Source organism: Myodes glareolus, chromosome 17 (assembly GCF_982192425.1).
Source record: "Myodes glareolus chromosome 17, mMyoGla1.1, whole genome shotgun sequence".
In the NCBI taxonomy this organism is placed as follows: domain Eukaryota; kingdom Metazoa; phylum Chordata; class Mammalia; order Rodentia; family Cricetidae; genus Myodes; species Myodes glareolus.
In genome coordinates this window covers 57,456,619-57,481,638 of record NC_142042.1, presented here as the reverse complement: position 1 = coordinate 57,481,638, position 25,020 = coordinate 57,456,619, and the positions used below count along the sequence as shown (strand labels likewise).

The window sequence follows — 25,020 nt, the reverse complement described above, 5'->3', positions numbered from 1 at the left end:
GCCCTGTGGACCCTCAGTTAAGGACAGCCACCAGGGTTGGTCACCTGGCATTCTAATGCTCAACACTGCCTGGTCACTTCTAGGAACTGCCAGCCCTGGGCCAAAAGAAAAGGAAACTTTTTAATCTCCTTCCGCAGCTGCTTCCTCTTCCACTTAACAATGTTTAGGATAAAGTCCAAAGAACTTAGGCCAGCACAAAGTATGATCTCATGATGCTGGAAATGAAACAATAAATTCAAGAGTTTGCTGGAAATAAGTTTTTAATATATAATTCTCCATAATGGGATGCCAGCATACAGAAAAGGCAAAAGTGACTGGCTGGCTTTGATAAGACAGTGTTTTTTTTTAAGGTTGTTGTCTCATGTTATGGACATACTGTCCCACCCCACGCTATCATGAGAAATCCTTGTTCTCTTCCCCTGTAGATCAGGACATGCCCTCTTCCCAAATTCCTTACCTTGTTGGCTGAGGATACAAACTTTACTTACCTATTAAATAATTTGAGACTTGAGACCACCCCCTTTTGTGATCTTGGGCTGTTACATCACAGATGTGTACATGTACCTTTCCAGCTCTTAATGTCCTGAGAACAGCAGACACCAGCAACCCTCTAGAGGGAAAGGGCCCAGCCCCTCTCATTCTCTGTGACTCTGATGAGCACTAAGAACTCCTCGTATTGAAAATGGACCACAACAATATATTTGTTAAAATTTTCCCTCTCATCCTACCCGGCCTAGCTCACTCTCCTTCAGCCACTGGACATTTCTCGCATCTCTCTCTTCCTCAGGACCTTTTAGATAAAGTTTTCCCACCAGCTCCTCATGCTCACAAGTTAAAAAATAATTATTTCTTTACTACCATGACAGATGCTGGCTGTCATATTAGAATACCATGTATATGTAACTGATAATCACACTTGGAAGCTTGGCTGTGCAGATGAATCACATAGCAATTTGTCAGAAACGCAGATTCGGACTCTCTAAGTCTGACGTGTGACGGCGGTGCCTGCAGTTTCATCTCCTGGTGACATCAGTGATGAGCGGAGGGCAGAGATTCCTCTGTGACTTCCTGATCAGTACAGTTGGCAAGACTAGAGAACTTTTTAAATGCCCACCCCGCCTCACTCCAGACACAGGGAATCTGAACCTCCGGGAACAGGAACAGGAACCTTGAGTCTTCCAGAAGATTCTGCAGAAAGCTAGCCAACTCTTGATCACCACTACCCCAAAGGAAAGGGCATGGATCTGAGAATCAGGGGGACCTGGGGTAGAGATTTTGCTACTTAAGCATTTGAGCAAATGACCTTTCAACTCTAAATGTGTTTTAATTTAAACTTAAGGCAAAATCTAAAATAATTTTTGTATGTAATAGGTTTTCTGCTCCCCAACCCCCCTTATAAGGTTCCCCACTGATGCAGTAAGCCAGATCAAGCTAAATTCAAAACGTCTAACTGAGAGCAATTCCCAGGTAGGTTCTCTGGTCTCAGAGACTGAGGCTGGAGAAGTTGTACCCCTGAACTAAAGCAGGGAGACTTTAGGGGTTGTAGGCAAGGGATGATGATGTGTCTTCCGCAAGCTGGATTTGTGCCCAAATATGGTCTAAAGATCAAAAGCTGAGTGCTTAGGAGGGGACTTGGGTGACTGACAGTTTCAGGGGAGGAAGCTGCTGCAGCTGCCACCTGCAATGAGGAACTGGGCTTTCCAGTGCCTTACTTTTGTTCAGAGACTCTCTGATAGAGGGGAGAGAGGAATGGGGCTTTCCAAATCATGCAGGGGAGAGCTTGAGGCTCCAGCTGAACAATAGGGATGTTGTAAGGATTGCATGAGATCATAAATCTTTTACGTCGTCCCTCGGCCAAGAGTCATCCTTCTCTGGTGTCAGCAGTGTTTTCTTTAATCAGAAACTCCCCCTTTTGACTTTATCAATTTTTCTGCTCTCCAAAGGTGGAAGATTCTGTTGGGGGAAAAGTGAATACGTCTTCCATTGCATCTGCCGCTATTTATAACACAAACGCATCCCCTTTCGGGTTCCACCTTCTCCCACCGGCGGTGAAGTTTGGAGTGCTTAAAGAGGGACACACCTATGCAACCATTGTGAAACTCAAGAATGTCGGCGTGGACTTCTGCAGGTGAGGCAAAGGCACCAAGTGCCTGCCCGTGTTCCTCTAAAGATCATCTCTCCTGTATGAATGACCCTTTGCCGAACTATAACAACATTTTGAATCCTGATTAATCACATAGTTCATTTCTTGATCCTTTCATTCAACAAATCAGCATTGACTGGGCTCCACTAATGTGATAGCTGCTCTCATGCCTTCTGTAAATCATTACTCATACTTCAGCAGAAGCCACTCACTCAACTCTAAATTTGACCTAGCAAAAACCAAATAATTTGTACAAGCACTGCAATAATCAATACTCAGAATTTGAAAGCATGTGTCCTTCTTTCCTCTGTGTTGCTGTCATAAGCAACCATGACCAAAGCATCTTAAAGACAAAAAGGGTTTGTTCCATCATGAGGGGCAGTAACTCAAGTAAGGAACGTGGATTTAGAAAAAGAAGCAGAGACCTTGGGGGAACACTGTTTACTGGACTGCTTTCTTACACAACTCAGAACCACCTGCCCAGGGTGGCGGCACCCAGTGTGGGCTGGGCCTTCCTCCATCAATCATTGATCAAGAAAATGCACCCATAGTGTCGGGTCCAGCCTCGACAAAAATACCATTTGCCGGGGTAGTGGCACAGGGACTTAGAATTATTAGTAAAGAGTACGAAGACGCAAGTAAAAATAATAAAACAGAAGAACATAGAATAGTGCCAGGAGGGAGTTCTAGTGAATAATGAAATAGTCCACGTTTACCTAAAACGCCTCTACCCTAAGAGGTAGGAATAAGATTTAAAAAAAACTGTATTAACATAATATGAGGAAAGAGCAGACCAGTTGAAGGTCACAGGCTACATCCGTAGCTAAACATTCTGTTGCTAGGACAAAACAAGTCACACTCACACCCTAGACTACAGCATTCTGTAGGCCAGCCACTCCCTGGGGGGAATCTAATGTTATCTTCTTAAGGGAATTGGAACCTTAGTTGGATCCTTAGACTTTTGTTTGAGGTAGAAACATATTTCTCTATTCCTGAAATACAAGGTCTGGCTATTAGACACACTTGTTGACAATAATCTTGAGAAAGCAGAACTCTCTATTCTGAATCTAGGTGGGACCTTTGCTTGAGGTAGAAACTAAATAACCTTGAAGGAATAGAGGTAAATTCCAATTCTCTGACCTTTGGTCAATGTGGAAATAGGCTCACATTTTTGGGCCTCCACACCACAGACTTGCTTACAGGCCAATCTGATGGACACAGTTTCTCCTCTGGTTACCTCTTCCCAGGTATGCCAAGTTGACAATTGATATTAGCCATCACACTATATCTTAAATAATCACCAACTATGACGATCTCAATCAACATTTGTTTTTACCTGATAGGGGAAGCTCTCTCAAAAAATATTAGGCACATTTAAGAACTATGACATGTTATCATAGGATACATAAATATTTCCAAAGATTATTGCATTGGTGCAAGTATTTTTTGTGTCAAGAGCAGCCAGAATCTACTCATTCAGTGGAAATTCTATATATAATATATTTCGCCTGCCCCTAATCCTCATGTAGGTCTCAGGCTTGTTTGCTCTACACCTCTATTGCTTTGTATATGTTATTGTAATATTTATTTTTTTAATTATGTATATGCATGTATGTCTGCCTGTGTCCACATGCACATGAGTGTGAGTGTCCCCAGAGGCCAGAAAGGTCCTTTCAGTTTCTAGATTGTACTTACAGGAAGTTGTAAAACAGTGAGGATGCTGGGACCAGAACTCAGGGCCTCTGGAAGACTGAGCAGTATGGGCCTTTAACCACTAGCTAACTTTCCGGCAATTACTTTGTAGATTTTGACTTGTATATCTTAATTTATTTTTAGAGTCCAGATGTAAGTGAGGTGATACATTCTCTGTCTGACTCATTTGGCTCGGAATGCTGTCCTCTGGGTTTCCCCATGCAATAGCAAAAGGCATGGTCTCGTGATTTAGGTTTGAATACTATTCCACTGTTTATATTCATCAATGCTTATTTTTATTCACACATCTGGTGATAGGAACATCAGTTGTTTTCTTGTCTTGGCTGTTGTAAGTAGCACTGCAGGGCACACACCAGTGCAGTGTTTGTCCATACTTACAAGAAGGGGGTTTTATTTCTTTCTGGTCACACTCCCAGAAGAGTGGCTGCTAGATCCCACGGCTGCTCAGTCCCTAAGTTCTACTGTGTCCATTCCCACCAGGAGGGCAGTACGTCTTTTTCTTCCATACCCTCGCCAACATTTCTTACCTTTGAGGATGAATGGAGGTTTCTCTGTCCCACCCTGGCCCGCAGCTGTTTCTAAATAATGACTCAGAGAGTCAATATTAATTACGAAATGCTTGGCCCAACAGTTTAGGATTATTGCTTACTAACATCTTTTGCTTCTAAATTAACCCATTTCTATTCATCTATGTTTTCCACACGTCTCATGGCTTTCCCTGTGCTCTAATACATCTTGTTCCTCCAGCAGCCAGCTGGTGCCTCCCCTGACTGACATTCTTCTCTCTGTATGCCAGCTTGGATTTCCTGCCTGACTATATTCTGCTTTGCTATAGGCCAAAGCAGCTTTTGTTATCAACCAATGAGACCAACATATATTCAGAGTGTACAGAATGATTATTGGTGTGGGAAAGTCCTCCCATACATGTGTTGCTTTTATTGGTTAATCAATAAAAGATCAATAAAGAAACTGTTTTATGTTTTCTTGCCATTGGTTAAAAAAATAAGATGATTTGGTCAATAGCCATGCAGAATAAGCCAGGCAAAAAATCCAAGTAGAGATGCAGGGAGAGGAAGGGTGGAGTCAGGAAGCCACCAAGGAGCAAGACATGTAGAAAACGAGGTAATGCCATGACCACGTGGCAATACATAGATTGATAGAAATGGGTTAATTTAAATATAAGATCTAGCTAGTAATAACTGAGCCACTGGCCAAACAATTATAACTAATAATAAGTTTCTGAGTGATTATTTTATAAGCAGTTGCAGTACCAGGTAGGACACAGAAAAAAACCTCCAGTTATATTGAGTTTTCTCCTACAAATGTCATCTTAATGGTTTTAATTTATATTTGCCTGGTGATTAATTATGAATACTTTTTCATGTACCCTTTAGTCATTTTTATGAATTCTGTAGAGAAATGTTAAACCAAGTCTTTTGTGCTTCCTTAAATCAGATTATTTTTTTTCCGATAATGTCCTACTGAATTTTATAAGTTCTTTATAACTTTAAATGATCTACCATAAACATGCTTTGGAGATGCTTTGTTCTCTGCCTGTTGCTTACTTCCAATGCCACTCCCTTTTGCTGTTGCATTTGCAGTACAGAAGCTTTTTAGCTTGATGTATTACCACTTATTTAATCTTGATTGGGTTCTTGACTTTTGGTGTGATAACCAAAAAAGTTATTACCAGGATCAATGTCCATAGGCTTCGCCCCTTCTGTGTTTATCCAGGAATTTTATAGTTTGAAGTATCATGTTGAAATTGTTATCCATTCTGGGTTGATTTGGGGTTGTGGACTTAAATTTGACTCCACTTTCATTCTGTTGCATGTGGAAGTCTGCTTTTGCAGCACCACTTATTTAAGAGATTGTCATTTCCTCTATTTCCTCTTTGTGTCTATACATTGCCAGGAAATGTGTGTGTGTGTGTGTGTGTGTGTGTTTATTTATGGGTTCTGTTCTGTTCAACTGATCTTCACGTCTGTCAAGTTGTATATCTGCTTCATGCTGCTTTGATTTGACTGTTAACTTTCTAGCACCTTAAAGATGTTCCACCTTTGTTTTCTTTCCTGGAAATTATTTTGGATATTAAGCATCTCTTATGGTTTCACACAAATTTAGAAAATTGTTTTCCAATATCTGTGTCCTAGTTAGGGTTATTTTGATATGATGAAACACTTTAACCACAAGCAAGTTGTTAAAGACAGGGTTTATTTGGCTTATACTTCCTCTTCCGAGTCTATCACTGAAGGAAGTCAAGACAGGAACTCAAGCAGGGCAGGAACCTGGAAGCAGGAGCGGATGCAGAGGCTATGGAAGAGTGCTGCTTACTGGCTTGCTTTTCATGGCTTGTTTAACTTGCTTTCCTATAGATTCCAGGTCCACAGCCCAGGGATGGCACCACACACAATGTTTGTTTTTTTGGAGGCACACTCCACTATATAACACTTCCTGGCCTTGAATGTACAGCAGTCCTCTGGCTTCAGCTTCTTAAGTGCCGGTGCTGTAACTGTGTGCTACCACACCACATTTATTACGAGTGCTTTAATAGTTTTCTTCCAATTCGTGGACATGGGGCATCTTTGCAGTCGTCTGTTTTCTCAGTGTCTTTCACAATGTTTTGTGGTTTTGGATATGTTGATATTTCCTCACCTAAGCGTGTGGTTTTTCAATGCTGTCACATGTGAAATTATCTTCTCAATATTTTAGCTACCGTGCTGTAATATAAAAATGTTATTGATTTTTGAAGGTTGACCTTGTGCCCAACAATTCCAGTCACTGTATTAGTTCTAATTTTTAATATTTTTTGTTAATATTTGGCTTTTATGTGAAAAGGTAACTTTAGTTTCCCCTTTCCAATTTTGATATCTTTTTTTCTCTTACCTGATGGCTCATTTAGAGCTTTTCATGCCGTGGGCAGCAGAAGTGGTGAAGTGAGCATGTCTTCCTCTCACCAGATCATGAGAGGAATGATGTCATCTTTGGGTCGTCCGTGGGTGTCCTTGTTATGTGATACAACATTTCCTCTATATAGAGCCTGAACTGTTCAGAGTTTGTAATTAGGTCAAGAGGTCAGCCTTTGTCAGGAGCTTTATGCATCAATTGAAACTATCAGTTTTATCGTCAAGTCTGTAAGTGATGTGTACACATGTAATTAACTTGGCCATGATCATAGCCTATATAGTGCGTTAGGGATTTTTGTGTCAGTATCTATCCTGACAGTAGGGACCTGTAGTCTTCCCATGAATTTTTTCCTGGCGCAACTATTAAGGTAATGCCAGGCTGAAGCTGGAGTTGAAATGAATGACCTTTGCGCTTTGAGATGGCCATGAGCCCACGGAGACCAGTGGCTGTGATTTAAGTGATTTGGGTGTCAGATTGACAGAGCAGGACTTGCAATGGTTAATCTTCTTTGTTAACCCGATTCTACCCAGAGTCATGTAGAAGACACGCCTCTGGACACGACTGTGGAAGCATTTTCCCAAAGGGAAGACCACCCTGGATGTGGGCAGGATCCTCTAGTGACTAAAAAGGACAAAAAAAGAGAGAAAGCAAATTGAGTAGGAGCGCTCATCTCTCTTTTCCTGAGGATGCAATCCAGCCAGCACATAGGCATGCTTCTCTGCATGGTGGACTGACTGCCCATCCCTGAGGTGTGAATCAGAATAAACACTGCTCCTTTGAGTCGCTTCTGTCAAGTACATTGTCAAAGCAATGAGAAAAGCAACTAAAATGGGAAGTCTTGTATTAATTATCCCGTCTCCTTAAGTATTATTAGTCTACCCATTTGCTTTATTTCTTCCTGACTTGACTTATATGATTAGTTGTATTTTGAAAGGAATATATACATTTCATATGAGTTATTCTATTTGGTGGTATAAAACTGCTTATAATAACCCTTTGTGACAGTTTTTATTTCTGAGGTATCATAAATTCTCATCTTTCTTTTCTCTAGTTTTCTTTGGCTGGCTGAGAGCTAATAAATTTTCTTAATTTATTTTAGAGTGAATTCTCAGGTTTATTAACTTTGTTCTTTTATTTATGTATTGCTTGTCATGTTGATATATTCCTGCTCTGGTTTTGATTCTTCCCTTCTGCAAATTTGGGTTAGGCTTATCCCTTTTCTAGTTCCTTGATGTATAATATTGTACTATTTATTTGAAACCTTTTTTTTCAATTGTGTGACACTGTTCCTGAGGAGACATGAATAAATGTCTACCTGTCCCAGATAAGGAATCAATGATGGACCAAAGTAAGGATATCACCAAAGTCCATTCTGGTGAACAGTGAGCTTTACTGGGATTATTTACAGGAATATAGATGAGAAGTTACTTACAGGAATTTACAGGGTTATTTACAGGAATATGGATGAGAGGTTACTTACAGGAGCTGAAATGACTATATCACCAAAGCCCTCCCCCTCCCAGTATGGGTGCAGTTCATGAAAAATGGAAACTTGGAGCACACTGCACAGCCTGTAGGCAGCTCAGCAGGTGGGAGAGTGTCTCTTTCCGGTAGCTCGGGTGGTCTGAACTTCTTCCAGGCAGTTCACCTGATCTCTGCTCCTTATAGGTGCCTTGGCTAGCCTGAGCCTTTTCTAGTCAGCTTGACTTGTATCAGGGTGTCTCTAAGAGTTCCTCACTGATTGCATATTTCTTAGGGAGGGAATAGTCTATCAAATCTAGTCAGTCTTAAGGACTTCTGGGAGCTTTTGAGTCATTATTTCCTGTCTCATAAGCAGCTTCCCAGCAGGATGAAATATTTCATCTCCCCTTAGAACAGTCTGTGTCTTCAGGAGCTTCCTCCAAGATGGAGACTTTTATCTGGGCGGAGGTTGGTACTCAGTATCAGTGTAGACATTTATTGAGATAACTTCCCTCTTGGAGTTCAACCTGCTCTCTAATCTCTTTTGGTTTTTCCTTTCACCCATTCATTGTTCGTTCACAAGCATGGGGCTTAATAGTTACATAATTTTCTAAGATTCTTTCTGAAATTGAGTTATAGTTTCAAGCTGTTGATGTCCGAAACTAGATATTGCTGTAATCATATGCATTTTAAAAGAGTTGTTTTGTGACTCGTTTGGTCTACTCTGGAGAATGTTCCATATGTGTTAGAAATGGACTTATAGTTGGTTATTAGATAGAAGTGTCTGTATATGTCTGCTAGGTCCATTTTGTCAAAGACTCAACTCATGTCATGGGCTTTTTATTATTTATCTCTTTAGTTGATCTATTCATTGTAGAAAGTGGTGAATTGTATTTATTTTCCCTTTATTTTTTACTAGTGCTTTCTTTGAGTGCTTGGGTGCTCTGATATTTGATATTTATATCTGTAATGTGTCAATTATGAGCTTTTGTTAGCAAAAGGGAAGAGAAGAAAACAATGAGTAAAAAAATTCCCATTGGCACCTCAGAAATCCGTCAGGTTACAACGTTGTATTATAAATAATTGCCCGCTATGAAATTAGATTATTTCCCGATGAGCTCACCTTTCCTTTCTTTCATGATTTTTGGCTTGAAATGAATCTTCAAGTCATGTAATAGTGCAGCCCCTGCAGCCTTTCATTTAGCATTGCCATGAAAAGTCCTCTCACTTTTAGCCTGGCGTGCCCTTAACTTAAGGGGGTTGCTTACAGGCCACCGGGGGGGGGGGGGCGACCTTATTTCTTGTTTAACTTTTTATCTGTTCTACCATTTGATGTCCTCTGACTAGGAAACTTAAACCTGTCGTGTGGCAACGTGTACTGCGACAGTGTTGTCATCTGGCTTCTTTCCTCAATCTCATATTGACTACCTCTGTGGTTTGACGCTTTTCTATAGTTTTAAGCATTTCTGTCCTGCTATCATTATATGCTCATTTTTAAAAATCAAAGTACTTATTGTTGCTTTGTGTCATTTGGTAGCATTTTACACACAGACTTTGATTCTCAGAAGACCCTGGATTTAGTAGGGGAAAAATGTTTAAATGAACTTTTGTGCAATAGAAGCGTCTCAGTTGTCAAAATTTGAACTGTAAAAATATATGTAAAACATACTTTTTTAAAAACAATTTTTAACAAAGCACTCAACTACACAAAGGCAGAATGAAAATGGGGTATCACTTCCACACAAAGTAGTCATCATAAAAGTTGTAAATGTTACCTAACTTCACTAGGCACTGTTTATTTTTTTAAAGAGGAATTAATAGAAACTATTTCTCACAAGCAATATTACAGCTCTCTGATAGGCTTCCAAAAGTCTTTAACTCCACGCTGAGGTGATGAGGTGAGCAGCATGCTCAGAAATGGAAACTGAGTCCTCCAATGCCTGTTGTAGGGAGAGGGTGACCTGTCTGAGAAGCTCTCTGCCTACCTCCTTCTCCACCACCTATTCAGTGAGAGCTGCTATAATATCCGTAATCACCGTAACCTCGATCCTGTCCTCCGTCATAATCTCAACAGCATGAGCTATCATAAGTGGGTCTCTCCATGGAAATTCCTGCTGTTGAGCTATGTTCCCTCTCTGTTAAAGAGAAATAAGCTCTAATTCTACCTCCCTCGGGCTCCATTCCCTTAGCCCCCATTCTTCAGCTTCCTTGACATTATCTACATTTCAAAATGTACAGAGACAAAGCCTTTCACAAATCTGGCTTGTCCATACACAATAGACGCAGAGGCAATGGACCTGCTTTTAGAGAAGGCTTACCTTGGAGACCTGTATACACAGACTCAGCCCAAACACTCCAAGACCACAGCTGCAGTCAGGTTTTGCCCAATCCCCAACAAGATACACTTGAGAAGACACAGGAGAATGACTACACTGTCTGAGACAACTTCAATAATCTCAGTTGTAAGACCTGTTCCAGGTCATCTAATCATCTATGGGAGTGGGACCAAGATTGTATAATGTCTTAGAGAACTTAGAAACCTCAACCTAGATTCAGATCTGGACCTGGACTTTTCATTCGAATGCCTGAGATCGTCTTTGGAGCCAAACCTTGGAGAGACAATCTGTGTAGAAACCCCCAAGCCCCAACAAACACTTCCCTCTAGAAGCAGAGAGATTCGTGTTCTGGTTGCTGCTTCTGGCTTCTACAGAAGCTGCCAAACTCTTGCTCCACCATAGCACTGCAGGGTCCCACTTCGCTTGTCTCTCAAAGCTGAAGTGTTCCACATAACTACCTCCACATGACCGCCTCAGCACAGGATCTAATGCTTCCGGATGTAACTTATTTGCTTGTTTAGACCAGGCCTCACTATGTGTCCTTGCTGGCCTGGAACTGGAAATGTAGCCCAGGATGGCCTCGAACTCACAGAGCTCTTTCTGCTTCTACTAGAATGAAAGGATGCACCACCGTGCCCAGCTGCAAAAACATCTTGTAGTTACAAGTTAAGCTGATAATAGCTGATTACACACAAAAAATGTGGAGCTTTTACATTTGCACAATCTATGTTCATGATGTCAGAATTTGCATCTTACATGGTATATTTTGTAGTTATTGTCTCTATACTTTTGATCACTTTGGCTTTAGACTACATGATAAAATATGAATTTTACAATCATCATGAATATGTACAGTTAACAATATTATAGTACTAGAGTGTTCTGACTCAACTATGTATTTCCCTTTTCTAGTATGTTTTACAGTTGCATGCATATTCATTATGACAATTTTCATCCTTTTGTTTTTGACCAAAGAACCTCTTTAAGAATTTCTTATAAGACAAGTTCAATGGTAATGAATTTCCTTGGCTTTTATTGGTTTATAAAATCATTTATCTCTTAAGGATAGCTTTGCTGGGTATAGTATTTTGGATGGCAGGTATTTCAGCATTTTGTCTTTGTTTTCTTTTTTAATTAAGTTTTTTTTATTCATTTTACAGACTGACCAGTTTCCTCTCTCCCCTCTCTTCTTGTCCCCTCCCCCCACCATCAGTCTATCCCCACCCCCATCCACTCCTCCTCTGTTCAGAAAGGGGCCAGCCTCCCATAGGAGTTAAAAAGTATGTCAGATCTCTTTGAAGCAGGACCAAGTTCCTCCCCCCCTGCATCAAGGCTGGGCTAGGTATCCCTGCATGGGGAATAGATTCCTAAAAGCCAGCTTATGCACTAGGGACAGGTCCTGATCCCACTGCCAGGGGCCTTCCAAACAGACCAAGCTGCACAATTGTCGCACACGTGCAGAGGGCCTAAACTGGTCCCAGGCAGGCTCCCTAGCTGTTGGTCCAGAGTCCATGGGCTCCCATTAGCTCAGGTCAGCTGTCTCAGTGAGTGTCTTCATCATGATCTTAACCCCCCTTGCTTGTACTCTCCCTCCTCCCTCTCATCAACTGGGCTCCCAGAGCTTGGCCCAGTGCTTGGCTTGGATCTCTGCATGTGTTTCCATCAGTTCCCGGATGAAGGCTCTCTGTTGACATTTAGGGTATTCACCTATCTGATTACAACAGAAGGCCAGTTCAGGCACCCTCCCCACTATTGCTAGGAATCTTAGGTCATCCTTGTGGATTCCTGAGAGTTTCCCTGGCACCAGTTTTCTCCCTAACCCCAAAGTGGCCCCTCTAACAATCAAGATATCTCTTCCATTACTCTCCCCTTCCATCCTGCCCCTGACTTGACCAATCTGATCTCTCAAGTTCCTATCCCCACATCTCCTCCCCCACCCCACCCCCAGTTTACCCTGGAGATCTCATCTATTTTTCCTTCTGGGGGAAATCCGTGAGTCCCCCTCATGTTTGTCTTTCTGGATCTGGATTATCTCACTTAGAATGATTTTTTTCTAGTTCCACCCAATTGCCTTGAAATTTCATGATGTCATTGTTTTTTTTTAACCACTGAGTAATACTCCATTGTATAAGTATACCATATTTTCTTTATCCATTTTTCAGTTGAGGGGCATCTAGCTTGTTTCCAGGTTCTGGTTATTATGAATAATGCTGCTATGAACATAGTTAAGCAAGTGTCCTTGTGGTATGATTGAGCATCCTTTGGGTATATGCCCAAGATTGGTATAGCTGGGTTGTGAGATAGATTGAGTCCCAATTTTCTGAGAAACTGCCATACTGATTTCCAAAGTGGCTGTAGAAGATTGCACTCCCTCCAGCAGAGGAGGAGTGTTCCCCTTACTTCACATCCCCTCCCACATAGGCTGTCGTTAACAGTTTTGATTATAGCTAGTTTGACTAAGTGTCAGATGTATCTATCTCAGAGTGTAAGATGGTATCTCAGAGTTGCTTTAATTTGCATTTCCCTGATAGTTAAGAGTGTTGAACAGTTCTGTAAATGTATCTCGGTCCTTTGAGATTTGTCTGTTGAGAATTCTCTGTTTAAACCTGTACCCCACTTTGGGGGGGGTGGTATTTTGATGTCTAGTTTCTTGAGTTCTTTACTTATTTTGGAGATCAGCCCTCTGTCAGATGTGGGGTTGGTGAAGATCTTTTCCTATTCTGTAGGCTGCTGTTTTGTCTTGTTTACCATGTCCGTTGCCTTACAGAAGCTTTTCAGTTTCAGGAGCTCCCTTTTATTAATTGTCAATCTCAGTGTCTGTGCTGCTGGGAAGTTCTATTCATTCATTGTATTCATTCAAGGCTACTTCCCACTTTCTCTTCTGCCACGTTCCGTGTAACTGGATTTATGTTGAGGTCTTTGATCTACTTGTATGTGAGCTTTCCTTTCAGCATTTTGAAGATGTTACCTCTTTCCGTCTCGACCCACAAGTTTTCTACTTCACAACTGGAAATTCTCTAGAGAATTCCCTCATTTGGGGCTTGACATTTTTGTCTTCCTTTCTCTTAAACTTCTTTTTGTCTTTGCTTTGAAAAGTGCTTTTCACACTATTTCTGCCCGATTGAGTCGAAAAGAAAGAACAAGCACAATGGTAATTTTAGTTATGAAGATCTAACTTATAATTACTAATAAACATCAACTCACAGTTTAGTTTATACATGGATCTAAAAACATACCTGGTATTTTTATAGACCTAAAGCAAAGAAATCTTTGACCCTTCTGAGCCCTTATATATATAAAAAAAACTGGATAATCTGTTTCAAGGTCTTGTGGGATAGAATGAGGAGAGGCTCAAATTCCTGGGCACCAACCAGGTCATTGCTATCTCTAGTATGTCTGTGGACTTCACTTTATTGTGGTCGCCAGAGCCACGTGGGAGTTTAGTCATTTCTATTGGATCAGTATACCATAAATCTATGCCCAGGCCACTCGGAATTACAAAGAGTCTTCAGTTCTGTTCTGAATGGAGCTGAAGCACAATGTGTATGGTGGAAAGACTGTCATCAAAATGGAATAAATACTTTACTTGCAGCGTTATTCTTATATAATAAACAAACCCTTTTAAATGTTTATGAATCTGGAATAGAAATGAAATATATAGTAAAGCGGCAGAAGCATCCAGTTTGTCACCCTTTAGTTGAGGCAAACCCCAACTTCTGGGATGCTGGCTCCCTAAGGAAAAACATGGTGAAGGGACTCAGGGTACTAGTTAAGACCTAGTTTTTTCTCCTTTCCCCGTTGCTACCAATGAAATGGGTGGGAGGAAACAGAGTTAACCCTAAACTAGTAAAACCTATCTATGTAGACCTGTCTCTCCAGCAGAGTTTCTGTTTTAGAGATTTCACTCCACTGCTTGTTGGATTCAGCCGTGATGGCTGGGCAGCAAAGCGGCTGGTAGAGGGTGGCAGTCAGTGTGGAGGCAGACTCTCCTCTACAGACTGTTCAGTCCTCTTATCCCCAGGCAGAACCCACAGACCGCAGGCAGAAAAAGAGCTCGACAAGCAAGCAGCACATGCAAGCAAAGAACTTCTCAAGTCCTCCATCATTTCCTGATCTCCGTTGGTCCCTCCTCTCCCCAAGCATGCAAACCCAGCACCAAGTCGCAGCAGCCTGGCTCCCATGCTTACTATTCCCCCAAAGCACTGTAATTCTGTAACTGCATGGCCTGGGTATCGGCGTTCACACTAATACTGACAACTACACTGCAAGGCGCATGCCAGCCAAACCCTGGCAGTGCTCTGCCTGGGCCCATCGGCAACTGGTAACCAAGTGGGGGAGTACAGGTTGGCATCTGCTTCATGTGGATGAGGACTGTCATGAAGTGGGTGGACCCCAAATTCTTCTCTCAATGGAATATTAAGGTCTTAGGTTGTTTATAGATGGCTTCTAGATTAACACCTTCCTGATTTTATAGCACCCGAGTTTCTTCATTACTTGTTTTTATAAATCTTCTTCCATTTTTCTTCCTGGTAGGTTTAGAGTGAAGCAGCCACCACCTAGCACTGGACTGAAAGTGACATATAAACCTGGGCCTGTAAGTCCATATGTTATCGAGCACGTGTGTGTGTGTGTGTGTGTGTGTGTGTGTGTGTGTTGCACACGCACATGTGAGTATGTATGTTTCCATCACAGTTGCTTTTTATATCATTCTGATGCCCAGGTTAAATCATGAGTAGGTTTAATATTTCTAGTTTCATAAGGAGGACCTTAGATTGGTCCCCTGTGTGGCTCCATGCCACTGTTCCAGGGAAGAGCCATGACAAAAATGCTCGGAGTAGGTAGACTTTATCTTCAGCTGGAAACTCTTGGGACACGCCCCTCACTTGTCCCAGGAGTACAGTCATGCACAGACATGTGAAAATGACCTTTTTAAAAATTGAATTCGTGGGGAGTGGAGAGTTGGCTTGGTGGCTAAGAGTGGATGCTGCTCTTGCAGAAGACCCAGGTTCAGTTTCCAGTACTTACCTGGCAGCTCACAACCACCCGTAAGTCTAGTTCCAGGGGATCTGACAGTCTCCTCTGATCTCCTTAGACACTGCATGGATGTAGTTACATAGGCATACATGCAGAGAAACACAAACACACACACACACACACACACACACACACACACACACACACACAAATAAACCAAAAAACCTAAAATGAAATTCTTTTGAGAAGTGATGTGTCCTCCATGAAAACAACCATCCTGATCTTTATACTTTATATAAATCTGGTCACTCTCTAGTGATTTCCAGAGAATATTAACTAGCATAACAATAAGAAATCAAATTATTTGATTAAACTTATCAGCTGTTTTATATCTCCAAAGCTCTCAAAACACAAATTTAAAAATGTCAGCCTGTAAAACAAGAAATCTGGGACTATTCCAAGGAACTGCCACACTTGGTTACATGACAAACGTATTGCTTTGCGTTTCTTTCATCTGTGCCCTCAACGTGAGGAATGAGTGTTTGAGGTGATGGATATGTTAATTACCCATCATTGAGTGCAATGTGTCCAAACATCACACCACACTCTATAAATATGGACACCTCTGTGTTTTCATGAAAGGCAAACACTGTAAGAGAAATGAAAATCAATAATTAACCCTAAACCCCTCCGTATTTGCTGTATTCTCAAAATGAGGTGTTTAATTTAAAAAGGTGACTATTAAGTGAATTTTAATCTTTTATTCCTACTTGCTTTAACAACATAAATTTAGAAACGTTATATAAGATAAACACAAGTTTATCTCAAATTATAAGTTGACCATACTTGTAAGCACATCAGTGGCTACTTCACCAGTCCCTTACATCTCTCAGTAAATGCTGAGCTCTTGCCGTGTGCGCCGATAGAAGCAGGGCACAGAGAGGATGTTAGAAATGACATCCAGGGACCAAACACAGTCAGGCATGGAGCAGGGGCTTAGATGGGTATGATCAGAAGAAAGTAGGAACTCTAGTGGGCTTGTGAATCATTAGGCACAGAAGTGAGTGTGTGTAGGCTCAGGAGAACAGGCAGCAAGGGTATGTGGTCCCTCAGCAAGCAAAGGGAAGCCACGCTTGTTACTTAACAAAGAGGAATCAGCTTAGTATACTGTAGAGCCCGTCGACTTCTTGTGATAACTGCTCTGCACCAGGCAAGGTTGGACGCCAATGCTCTGAGCCTTGTTTCCCTCATCTGTAAAGGAGGTCATGTAGACTCGATGTTCTTAGCCCACTCCTAGTTTGCATCTCTCACAGTCTATAGCAAAATGGTGGGAAGCAGGCCCTAACATCAAACAAAGGTATGCCAATGTTGACACTGCGTCCATGACACCATGCCTATTTATTTCTTTGTCTTCACCACTGCATGATGTCAAGATTTCAGACTCCTGGGGCCAGCGAGATGATTAAAGTGCCTGTCACCAAGCCTCACAACCTGAGTTCAATCCCCAGAACCCGTGCAGTAAAAAAAGAGAACCAGCTCCTGAAAGTTGTCCTCTAACCTCCATACACACACACCTCTCGTGGCAAATATGTGTGTCCATGAACAAAGCCTGGGCACTCATATCCTGAAACAAAGCAAACATATATTGAGAAGATATCAGATTCCCCACAACATAAAAAAAAGAAATAAAAAAAATCAAAGCAAGCCCTTCTACTGTTCTGCGTGGTAAATCACATTTTAATCTGAAGAACAGATCATTCTAACAGCGAGGGAAATCTAGATCAACCTTTCTAGCTAGTAAAAGCTCAGTGTGTATTCTTTGAAGCTCACCACGCTGTAAGGGTATTTCTTTCCCCTTCCTGACAGTAGGTTTTGGCTCTGACAAATATATATGTATATATATATATATATATATATATATATATATATATATATATATACAGTATTCTGTCTATGTAAATCTAATCACTGTTCAGCTTGGTTTGTTGCCAGGCCGAAATGAACGCGCGCCAACCCTGGGCAAACTTCGCTGTGGCCCTACTCCAGCTCTCTGTGGAATTTCATCACTACCCAGTCCTGATTGGTGGGCTTGGGGGAGCGAGCCCGGACCCTCAGAACAGTCTCTGGATCTGCTCCAGCACTTGCACACATATACTGTTGGAAAAAATGGAATGCTTTTCAATTCTATTATTTATAAAACTATATTTTAAATTTCCATTTGAATCTAATTGCTCTCCATGTGGTAGTTGTGTGATTTATTATTATTTTTTTTAGAGAGCCATTCCCTAGTCTGTTTCTTAACCCACCCTGTGTAAAGGCAGCTTAGAAACATAAACATCTCCTCCTCTGCTGGCTAGTGTGACTTCAAAGAACAAGGCAAATAGCCCAATGCCTTGCTGAGACTGACTCCTTACTATATATTGGATTTCTTCTTTGTTGGTACAAACCTCTTCCTTGTTTACAGACCTAAGCAGCATGGCGTCTGCACTAATTCTGTCTCCCTTTGCTGGCCCTGTCATGCTACACATCCTATATTAGAATCCTGGAGACCAAGACAGGAGAGTCATCAGGTTTCTTATATTACATCCATATCTGTCTTGGATGAAATTTACCTTTATCAGCCAGTAGACAGAAACTCACGACTAACACTTGAGAAATAGGATGAAAAATAAAATAATAATAATAAAAGACCTTTAAATTTAGCCAGGCAGTGGTGGCACACGCCTTTAACCCTAGCACTCGGGAGGCAAAAGCAGGCGGATCTCTGAGTTTGAGGCCAGCCTGGACTACAAGAGCTAGTTCCAGGACAGGCTCGAAAGTTACAGAGAAACCTTGTCTCGAAAAAAAAAAAAACAAAAAAGAAAAGAAAAAAGAAAGAAAGAAAGAAAGAAAGAAAGAAAAGAAAAGAAAAGAAAAGAAAAGAAAAGAAAAGAAAAAAAATGAAATAGGATGGATGTAAGATGTAAGGACGTGACTTAAGGTTCAGGGGTCAGAGAGTGAATTGTGGATGTTAGTAACGAGATCTCAGTTGAGAAGCCAGAGATAGAAAATTTCAGGTGTCCTCTACACATAGCTTATGTTTGAGAATATGAGAAAGAGAAGTTTGGCTTCAGTTGAGGCAGCAGGAGGAAGAGGGGCAGTGGCGACAGAAGAAGAAATCAGGAGGGAAAACCATGGGTACCATGGTAGTTTACCTCCACCTCCAACCTCCTGTCATTTGGCACTCCCCAGCCCCCAAACAGCACCTGGTTTGTGCCGTTGTGCCCATCAGTCTGAAAGAAGCCAGGTATATTCTGACCCAGGGTTTCAGAAGTGTCGCTCGTGATCACTTGGTCCTGTGTTTGGGGGTCCGTGGAGTATCAGGCAGGGACGTCCACATGGGAGAGCAAAGCTGCTCTCTTCATGGCTTCCAAGAAGCAGAGAATGAGAGGGGGACCCGAGGCCACACCCTCGATGACCTCATTTCCTTGCAGTAACCCCACATCAGCTCCTGCTAATGCAACTCTTGCTGATGCCAAATTTCTGGTATATGGCTGTTGGGGATGTTCTAGCTGCACACTCTAACACCTTCAGGAGTTTGTGTTCAGTCCCATTCATTTCTTGGAATTCTACATAATGCTAAATAATTCTGTCATATGCCCCCGACCCACACTTCTGGGTTACGGAAATGTGACCACTGGGGTGACAAGGGAATCAAGAAAGGACAGACATACAGACACAAGTACAGAAAAGCTGGGATCAGGTGGGCCATACGGTGTTGACGGCAGCATCACCAGCCCGGAAGCACAGCACATTTATCTGCACATCTGAATGGAAGAGGCAGGTTTATTTATTACATATAGTTGAATGAGGAGGTAGATTTAGCCATTCTTGGTCTTGAGGTCTCTAGGGAAAACACTGTGAGAAACGAAGCTGCTATAGATACCTTCTTCACTGTCAACATTCACACCCTGACCAAGGGCCAGCAAAAGGCTTTGCCATTCCAACAGACTGCTCGTGGCAATGATACACATTTACTCAGGACTTCACTCGTTCCTCGCACCTAACGCTTGTATTTATTAGTGCCAAACTGATGGATGAGAAAACTAAAGTTTAGAGAGTTATTGCCTAATATATTGTCTGAATTAGTTTTAAACCGGTGTTTGATGTCTTCCAGGTGGCTGCCGGTTTGCAGGCAGAGCTGCAGGTAGAGATCTTCGCCATGGCTGTGGGAGAAGGCGGTGCCAAGGGGTCAGCACACATCTCCCACAACATTGAGATCATGACAGAGCACGATATTCTGTTCTTACCTGTGGAAGCAAATATCCTTTAAAGCGCACTTTTTGTAACCATGCCTAGTGCAGAGATGAGATGAATTAGGAAGGCATGAAAGCCAGTGTCCATCAGTTCTTCACTAGGCCAAGAACTATACATAGGATGGCAATAGCAGGTAAGGGGACAGGAATGGAGGATGTGGGGTAAAGAGGAAACAGCAAAAACTAAAGTGAGACTTATTAAGACCGATGGAAAGACACGATTTAAGTCCACTTTAGAGTCAGAAACTGAACTGCGGATCTCAGTAATGAGATCTCAGCTGAAACATCATGGCTGACAACAGAAGATTTTCAGGAGTCCCATGTCCTCTGCACATAGCTGATGTTTGAGGGTATGAGAAAGAGAATCGTGGGATCTGTTTAGGGAACAGGAGCAAAAGGGGCCAAAGGGACCAGGGAATGTTACCTTAAAGATACAACCACGAGGAAGGCTTTCTGTTTAGTGTAGATCGTTTCTAGGCTTGAGAACAGAGTGGGGAAGCATTTAAAACATGACTAAAATTAACTAAGTATCCTGGAGAGGACAGGAGAGGACGCAAGAGTAGCAGTGAAGGGCTAGCCTTGGCGAGGGTGGGGGAGGATGAAGACAGCTGAAGATTGAAACACTGAGATGCGGTGAAAGCTGGGGGACCCCTCAAGCAAGCTTCGTTTTTGTAGAAATGGAAGCGAATTCCCTTGTCCAACTATTATTTCAAAGATGTCTCTAATAGACAGCCACTGTGCCCACTTACCAGTTAGACACAGACAAGGAAATGGTTCGATTCAATTTTTTATTTCCTAAAGATGGTTCACAGTCAGTGTCCCAAAATCGAGCCCTATCCCTACCCTAACCACATGAAATCACCTTGTTGATACGGTCTGGGGGCTGATGGTGACAGTCTTCCACAGACAGGCCAGGACATTGGGAGGAAAACTCACTGTGGATAAAAGAAGAGTTAAAACACAAGAATCCAACTCATGTACCTAAGAGTTTAGCTTACAGAGGTTACTTGCCATGAACGAATGCTGCTGGAGACTATGATTTTAAAACAGCGTCTGGGGCTGTATAAAAGATCATTTAACTGTGAGGTTCAGAGCCCTTAATGAGTCTTTTACTAGTTTTAACAAGCAGTATCTATGACAATCGACCCAAAGGTTTTCCCCAGGGAAAAGAAAACCCCATGGTCTACAGGACTTCCACCATCTCCTCCACCGCACTTGGAGTCTTCACGTCTCGCAAGACCACTCGTCGTCGTCCTCGTTAGGCTCTGTAAGCACCGGATGCCACCTTGTCAACCCCTCCAACCTGACCTCAGCGCTCTCAGACTTCAGGCTTTCCCCCGTCTCATCCAGCCCCAAGTGAAAGCGATTTCAGAATTGACCCTTAAATCAGTTGTTTTCAAACATTTTGGGCTCGAGATTCCTTTTATAGCTGTGCTATTGACCCGAAGGGCTTTATTTACATGGGTCAAATATATTAGTACTTACCAAAGAAGAATTAGAACTGGGAAATTTTAAGTTCTATTTGAACAAATAGTGAAGCCACTCGGTGAGATACTGAGTTTTGAAGCATCACTCTCTTTTCCTAGAGGAGACAGATTTATCTTGTTCCACGTAGGAAATTTCAGTACATCATATCAGGTGGTGCTGATGACCACAACAGCAGCATGCTAGAGCAGATCAGTTTCCACCACAGTGCCCCTAAGGCAGACAGGAAGTGGTCAGGAAGGGTCCAAGAGCAGCAGCCAGTGACTGACTTCCTCTAGCAAAGCCCCACCTTGGGAAGTTCACACAGTCCCAAAAATAGCACCCCCACCATAAGCCAAGGAATCAAATTGTGATCCTCTGAGGAATATTAAATATTAAAACTATGACATTCCATCCTTGTCATCCAAATATTCAAGGCCACATCATAAGATAAATGCCTTTATTTTTTCCTTTTTATTCAAAGTAGATTTTTTTTTTCATATTATGGTTTTCTACTCTTCCCAGCTCCTCCCCACCTCCGGCCCCATCCAGATTCTTTCTGTCTCCCTTTAGAAGACAGAGAAGCTTCTAGGGGTCATAATGAAATACAGCAGTCACACTGGAATTGGATTTGATAAACGGAAGGAAAAGAGCTCAGAAGGCACAAAAAAGTTAGGGGCACACTTATTTGCACACCCAGGAATCCCATAAAAACACTAAACTCCAGAGGACCCGGGGCAGCTGCGCAGGCCTGTGCATCCTACCCCAGTCTCTGTAAACTCATATCTGCATTGATCATGTTGATTTAGAGGGACTTATTTTCTTGGTCTGCTCCATCCTCTTATATTTCCTGCTGTCTGGGGGTCCTGCCTCCAGCAGCACAGGGCTTTGAGAAGAATCCATTGACTTGGCATAAGCTAGACTTTTCTATCTGAGGGAGGTTTAGGAAAAGCAACATTCACAAATTCTCTTGATGGCTCTCTTCTTTCTTCTCTGTTCTCTCAGGTTCTTTCCGTGTTCTTTCTACTGCATACTTTTTTCCCCTACAGCTTATGTACACCAAACCAAGTAGGAATTACAATGTAATTACATTGTTTTTCAATTGAGTGATGACAATGAGTACAAAACACACAGTAAATGACATGTTTCCCACCTCCCTTCCATGTTTAAACATTTTATTTATGACAGGTGAAAAACAAATTAGTTCTTGGGATATCCAAGAACTTGTTATATCCAAGCTTGGGATATTCCAAGCAACTTGTTATAGATCAACACCAAGTGGGCAATCAAAGTGTTCTTGTCAGGTCTTTTACTGGCAGGCTGCATTTTGCAGTTACAAGGAAAGGACCAATTACTTTATTACTTATCTTGAAAGGTAATCTTCTACGGAACCTTAAAGGAATCACAAACCTAAACTTTTATGTATCAAAAGAATCAACCAGCTCTTTTTTAACTCTTTAGGGTACATACCCACTCATTAATAGTTTTTTTTAAATCAGGAGATTGAGAGCAGAAATGGGTGTAAGAAATTAGTTATCACCTTTGGTCATCAACCAATCCTGGCTGGAAAGGCACATCGGCCAAAGATAATTGGGCTGTTTTGTTCTTGTTCCCTGACCTTAACAAGTTCCACATTCAACTTTGCGCCTTTCGAAAACTTGAGATTATTTTTTTTCACCTCAAAACTATTTAACAAAAACATCTTTGTCTAACTTTGTTATTTTCAAATTTTATTTTTTAAAAATAGCTGAGTAGTACTCCATTGCACAAATGTACTACATTTTATGCATTCTTCTGTTGGGGGTCATCTAGACTGTTTTCATTTTCTATTAGGAATAGAGCAACAATGAACATGATTGAGCAAATGTCTCTGTGGGAAGATAAAGTATCATTTGGGTATATGCCCAAGAGTGGTATAGCTGAATCTTAAAGTACATCGACTCCTATCTTCCTGAAGAAATACCACACTGATTTTCATAGTGGCCATATAAATTTGTACTCCCAACAGCAGTGGAGGAGTGTTCCCCTCAATCCACCTCTTTGCCAGCATGAGCTTTCACTAGTTTGATCTTAGCCACTCCAACAGGTATAAGATGAATCTCAGTAGTTTTATTTTCATTTCCCCGATGGCTACGGATACTGAGCATTAAGTGTTTCTCAGCCATCTGAGTTCCCTCTGTTAAGAAATGTATTTAGATCTGTACTCCATTTTCTAATTGGGTTCTTTTCTTGATGTCTAGTCTCTTCAGTTCTCTATGTATTTTGGATATTAGCCCTCTATTTGATACGGAGTTGGTTAAAAAAAAATAAACCAAAGCCTTTCCCTATTCTGTGGGCTGCCACTTTGAATGATAGTGTCTTGCTATGCAGCAGCTTCTTAGTTTCACAAGGTCACATTTATTAATTATTGATCTTAGTGTCTATGCTAATAGTGTTCTGTTCGGAAATTCTTTTCCCGTGTCAATGAGTTGAAGGCTATTCCCCACTTTCTCTTGTATCAGGTTCAGGATGTCTGGCTTTATATTGAGATATTGGTGTTTAAACTATACAGGGTGGCAAGTATGGTTCTATTTGGACTCATCTACATCCAGACGACCAGAACCATTTGTAGAAGATGCTTTTTGTCCCCCAGTGTATGTTTACGGCTTTTAGAAAATCAAGTGTCTATAGGTCTGTGCAACTGTCTGGGTCTTCAATAGATTTAATGTTCACTGTGTCTGTGCCAATACCATGCTGGTTTTATTACAGTTTGAAATCAGGGATGGTGATGCTCCCTGTAGTTCTCAGTTATTCAGGATTGTTCTTAGCTATCATTATTTCCATATGAAGCCGAACACTGTCCTTTCAATTTCTGTGAAAAATTGTGCTGAAGTTTTATTTGGGATTGCATCAAATCTGTGGATTGCTTTCAGTAGAATGGCCATTTTTACGATATTAATCTTGCCAATCCATGAGCATGGAGATCTTTCCATCTTCTGATATCTTCAGTGACTTGAAGTTTTTATCACGTTAAGTAAGTCTTTCACTTGCTCAGTTATAGCATAACCCCAAGGTATTTTATATTATTTGAGGCTATTGTAAAAGGTGTTATTCCCTTGATTTCTCAGTCCATTTGTCATTTGTATATAGGAGGGCTACAGATAAAAATAAACGAATCAGTTTTCTAACATAAAAACTCAGCAGTGGCCCTGCTTTACATTCTTAGAAATCCTGTCAGCATCACACTCACACAATTCTTGCGATCTGCTGTTCTAAGTACCATCATAAAGCCTCTGAGAACTCTGCTCTGTGCCCATTAGAGTGAGATACCAAGGTAATGACAATGTCTGTGCACTTCCTGGGCTCCACACAGAAGCACAATAAATCGCTACAGTCATTCTCTCACAGCCTGCTGGCCCCAGGTTTAAACTCCAGGCACCAGCAGTCGCAGGGCTGGCTCCTTCTGGAGGCTCCAGGGGACACACTTTTCTAAGTGTCTAGATGCAAGTATTGGCATTGCTCCATCCTTTGCCTCTTTTACATACTACATGCCTTGTCAGCTTCTCTGTGTCACCCTTTGCACGGAGTAGAGGCCACCCTCATCCTCAAAGACTTTATATTCACAGATAATTTTACAAACAAGGTCACATTTCAGGTTCCATTAGACACGAATTTTGGAAGACAAACTCAGCATGGCCTTTCTTCTCGCCCTTATCTTAAGAAGATATAAATTCCCCACAAAGAAAAG

The 25,020-nt window shown here is 41.6% G+C and overlaps 1 protein-coding gene across 1 annotated transcript in view; it reads left to right on the top strand.

The window, feature by feature from the left end:
* Positions 1 to 24,029, top strand: part of Spag17 (sperm associated antigen 17) — a 216,288-nt gene extending 192,259 nt beyond the window's left edge. Inside the window, exons 45-48 of the mRNA XM_048442183.3 lie at positions 1,944 to 2,128; positions 15,094 to 15,154; positions 19,691 to 19,835; positions 20,943 to 24,029. Of these exons, the coding sequence (XP_048298140.3) occupies positions 1,944 to 2,128; positions 15,094 to 15,154; positions 19,691 to 19,835; positions 20,943 to 21,091 (540 nt within the window). The 3' untranslated portion in view covers positions 21,092 to 24,029. The remainder of the gene's footprint in view (positions 1 to 1,943; positions 2,129 to 15,093; positions 15,155 to 19,690; positions 19,836 to 20,942) is intronic.
* Positions 24,030 to 25,020: the final 991 nt, after the last annotated feature.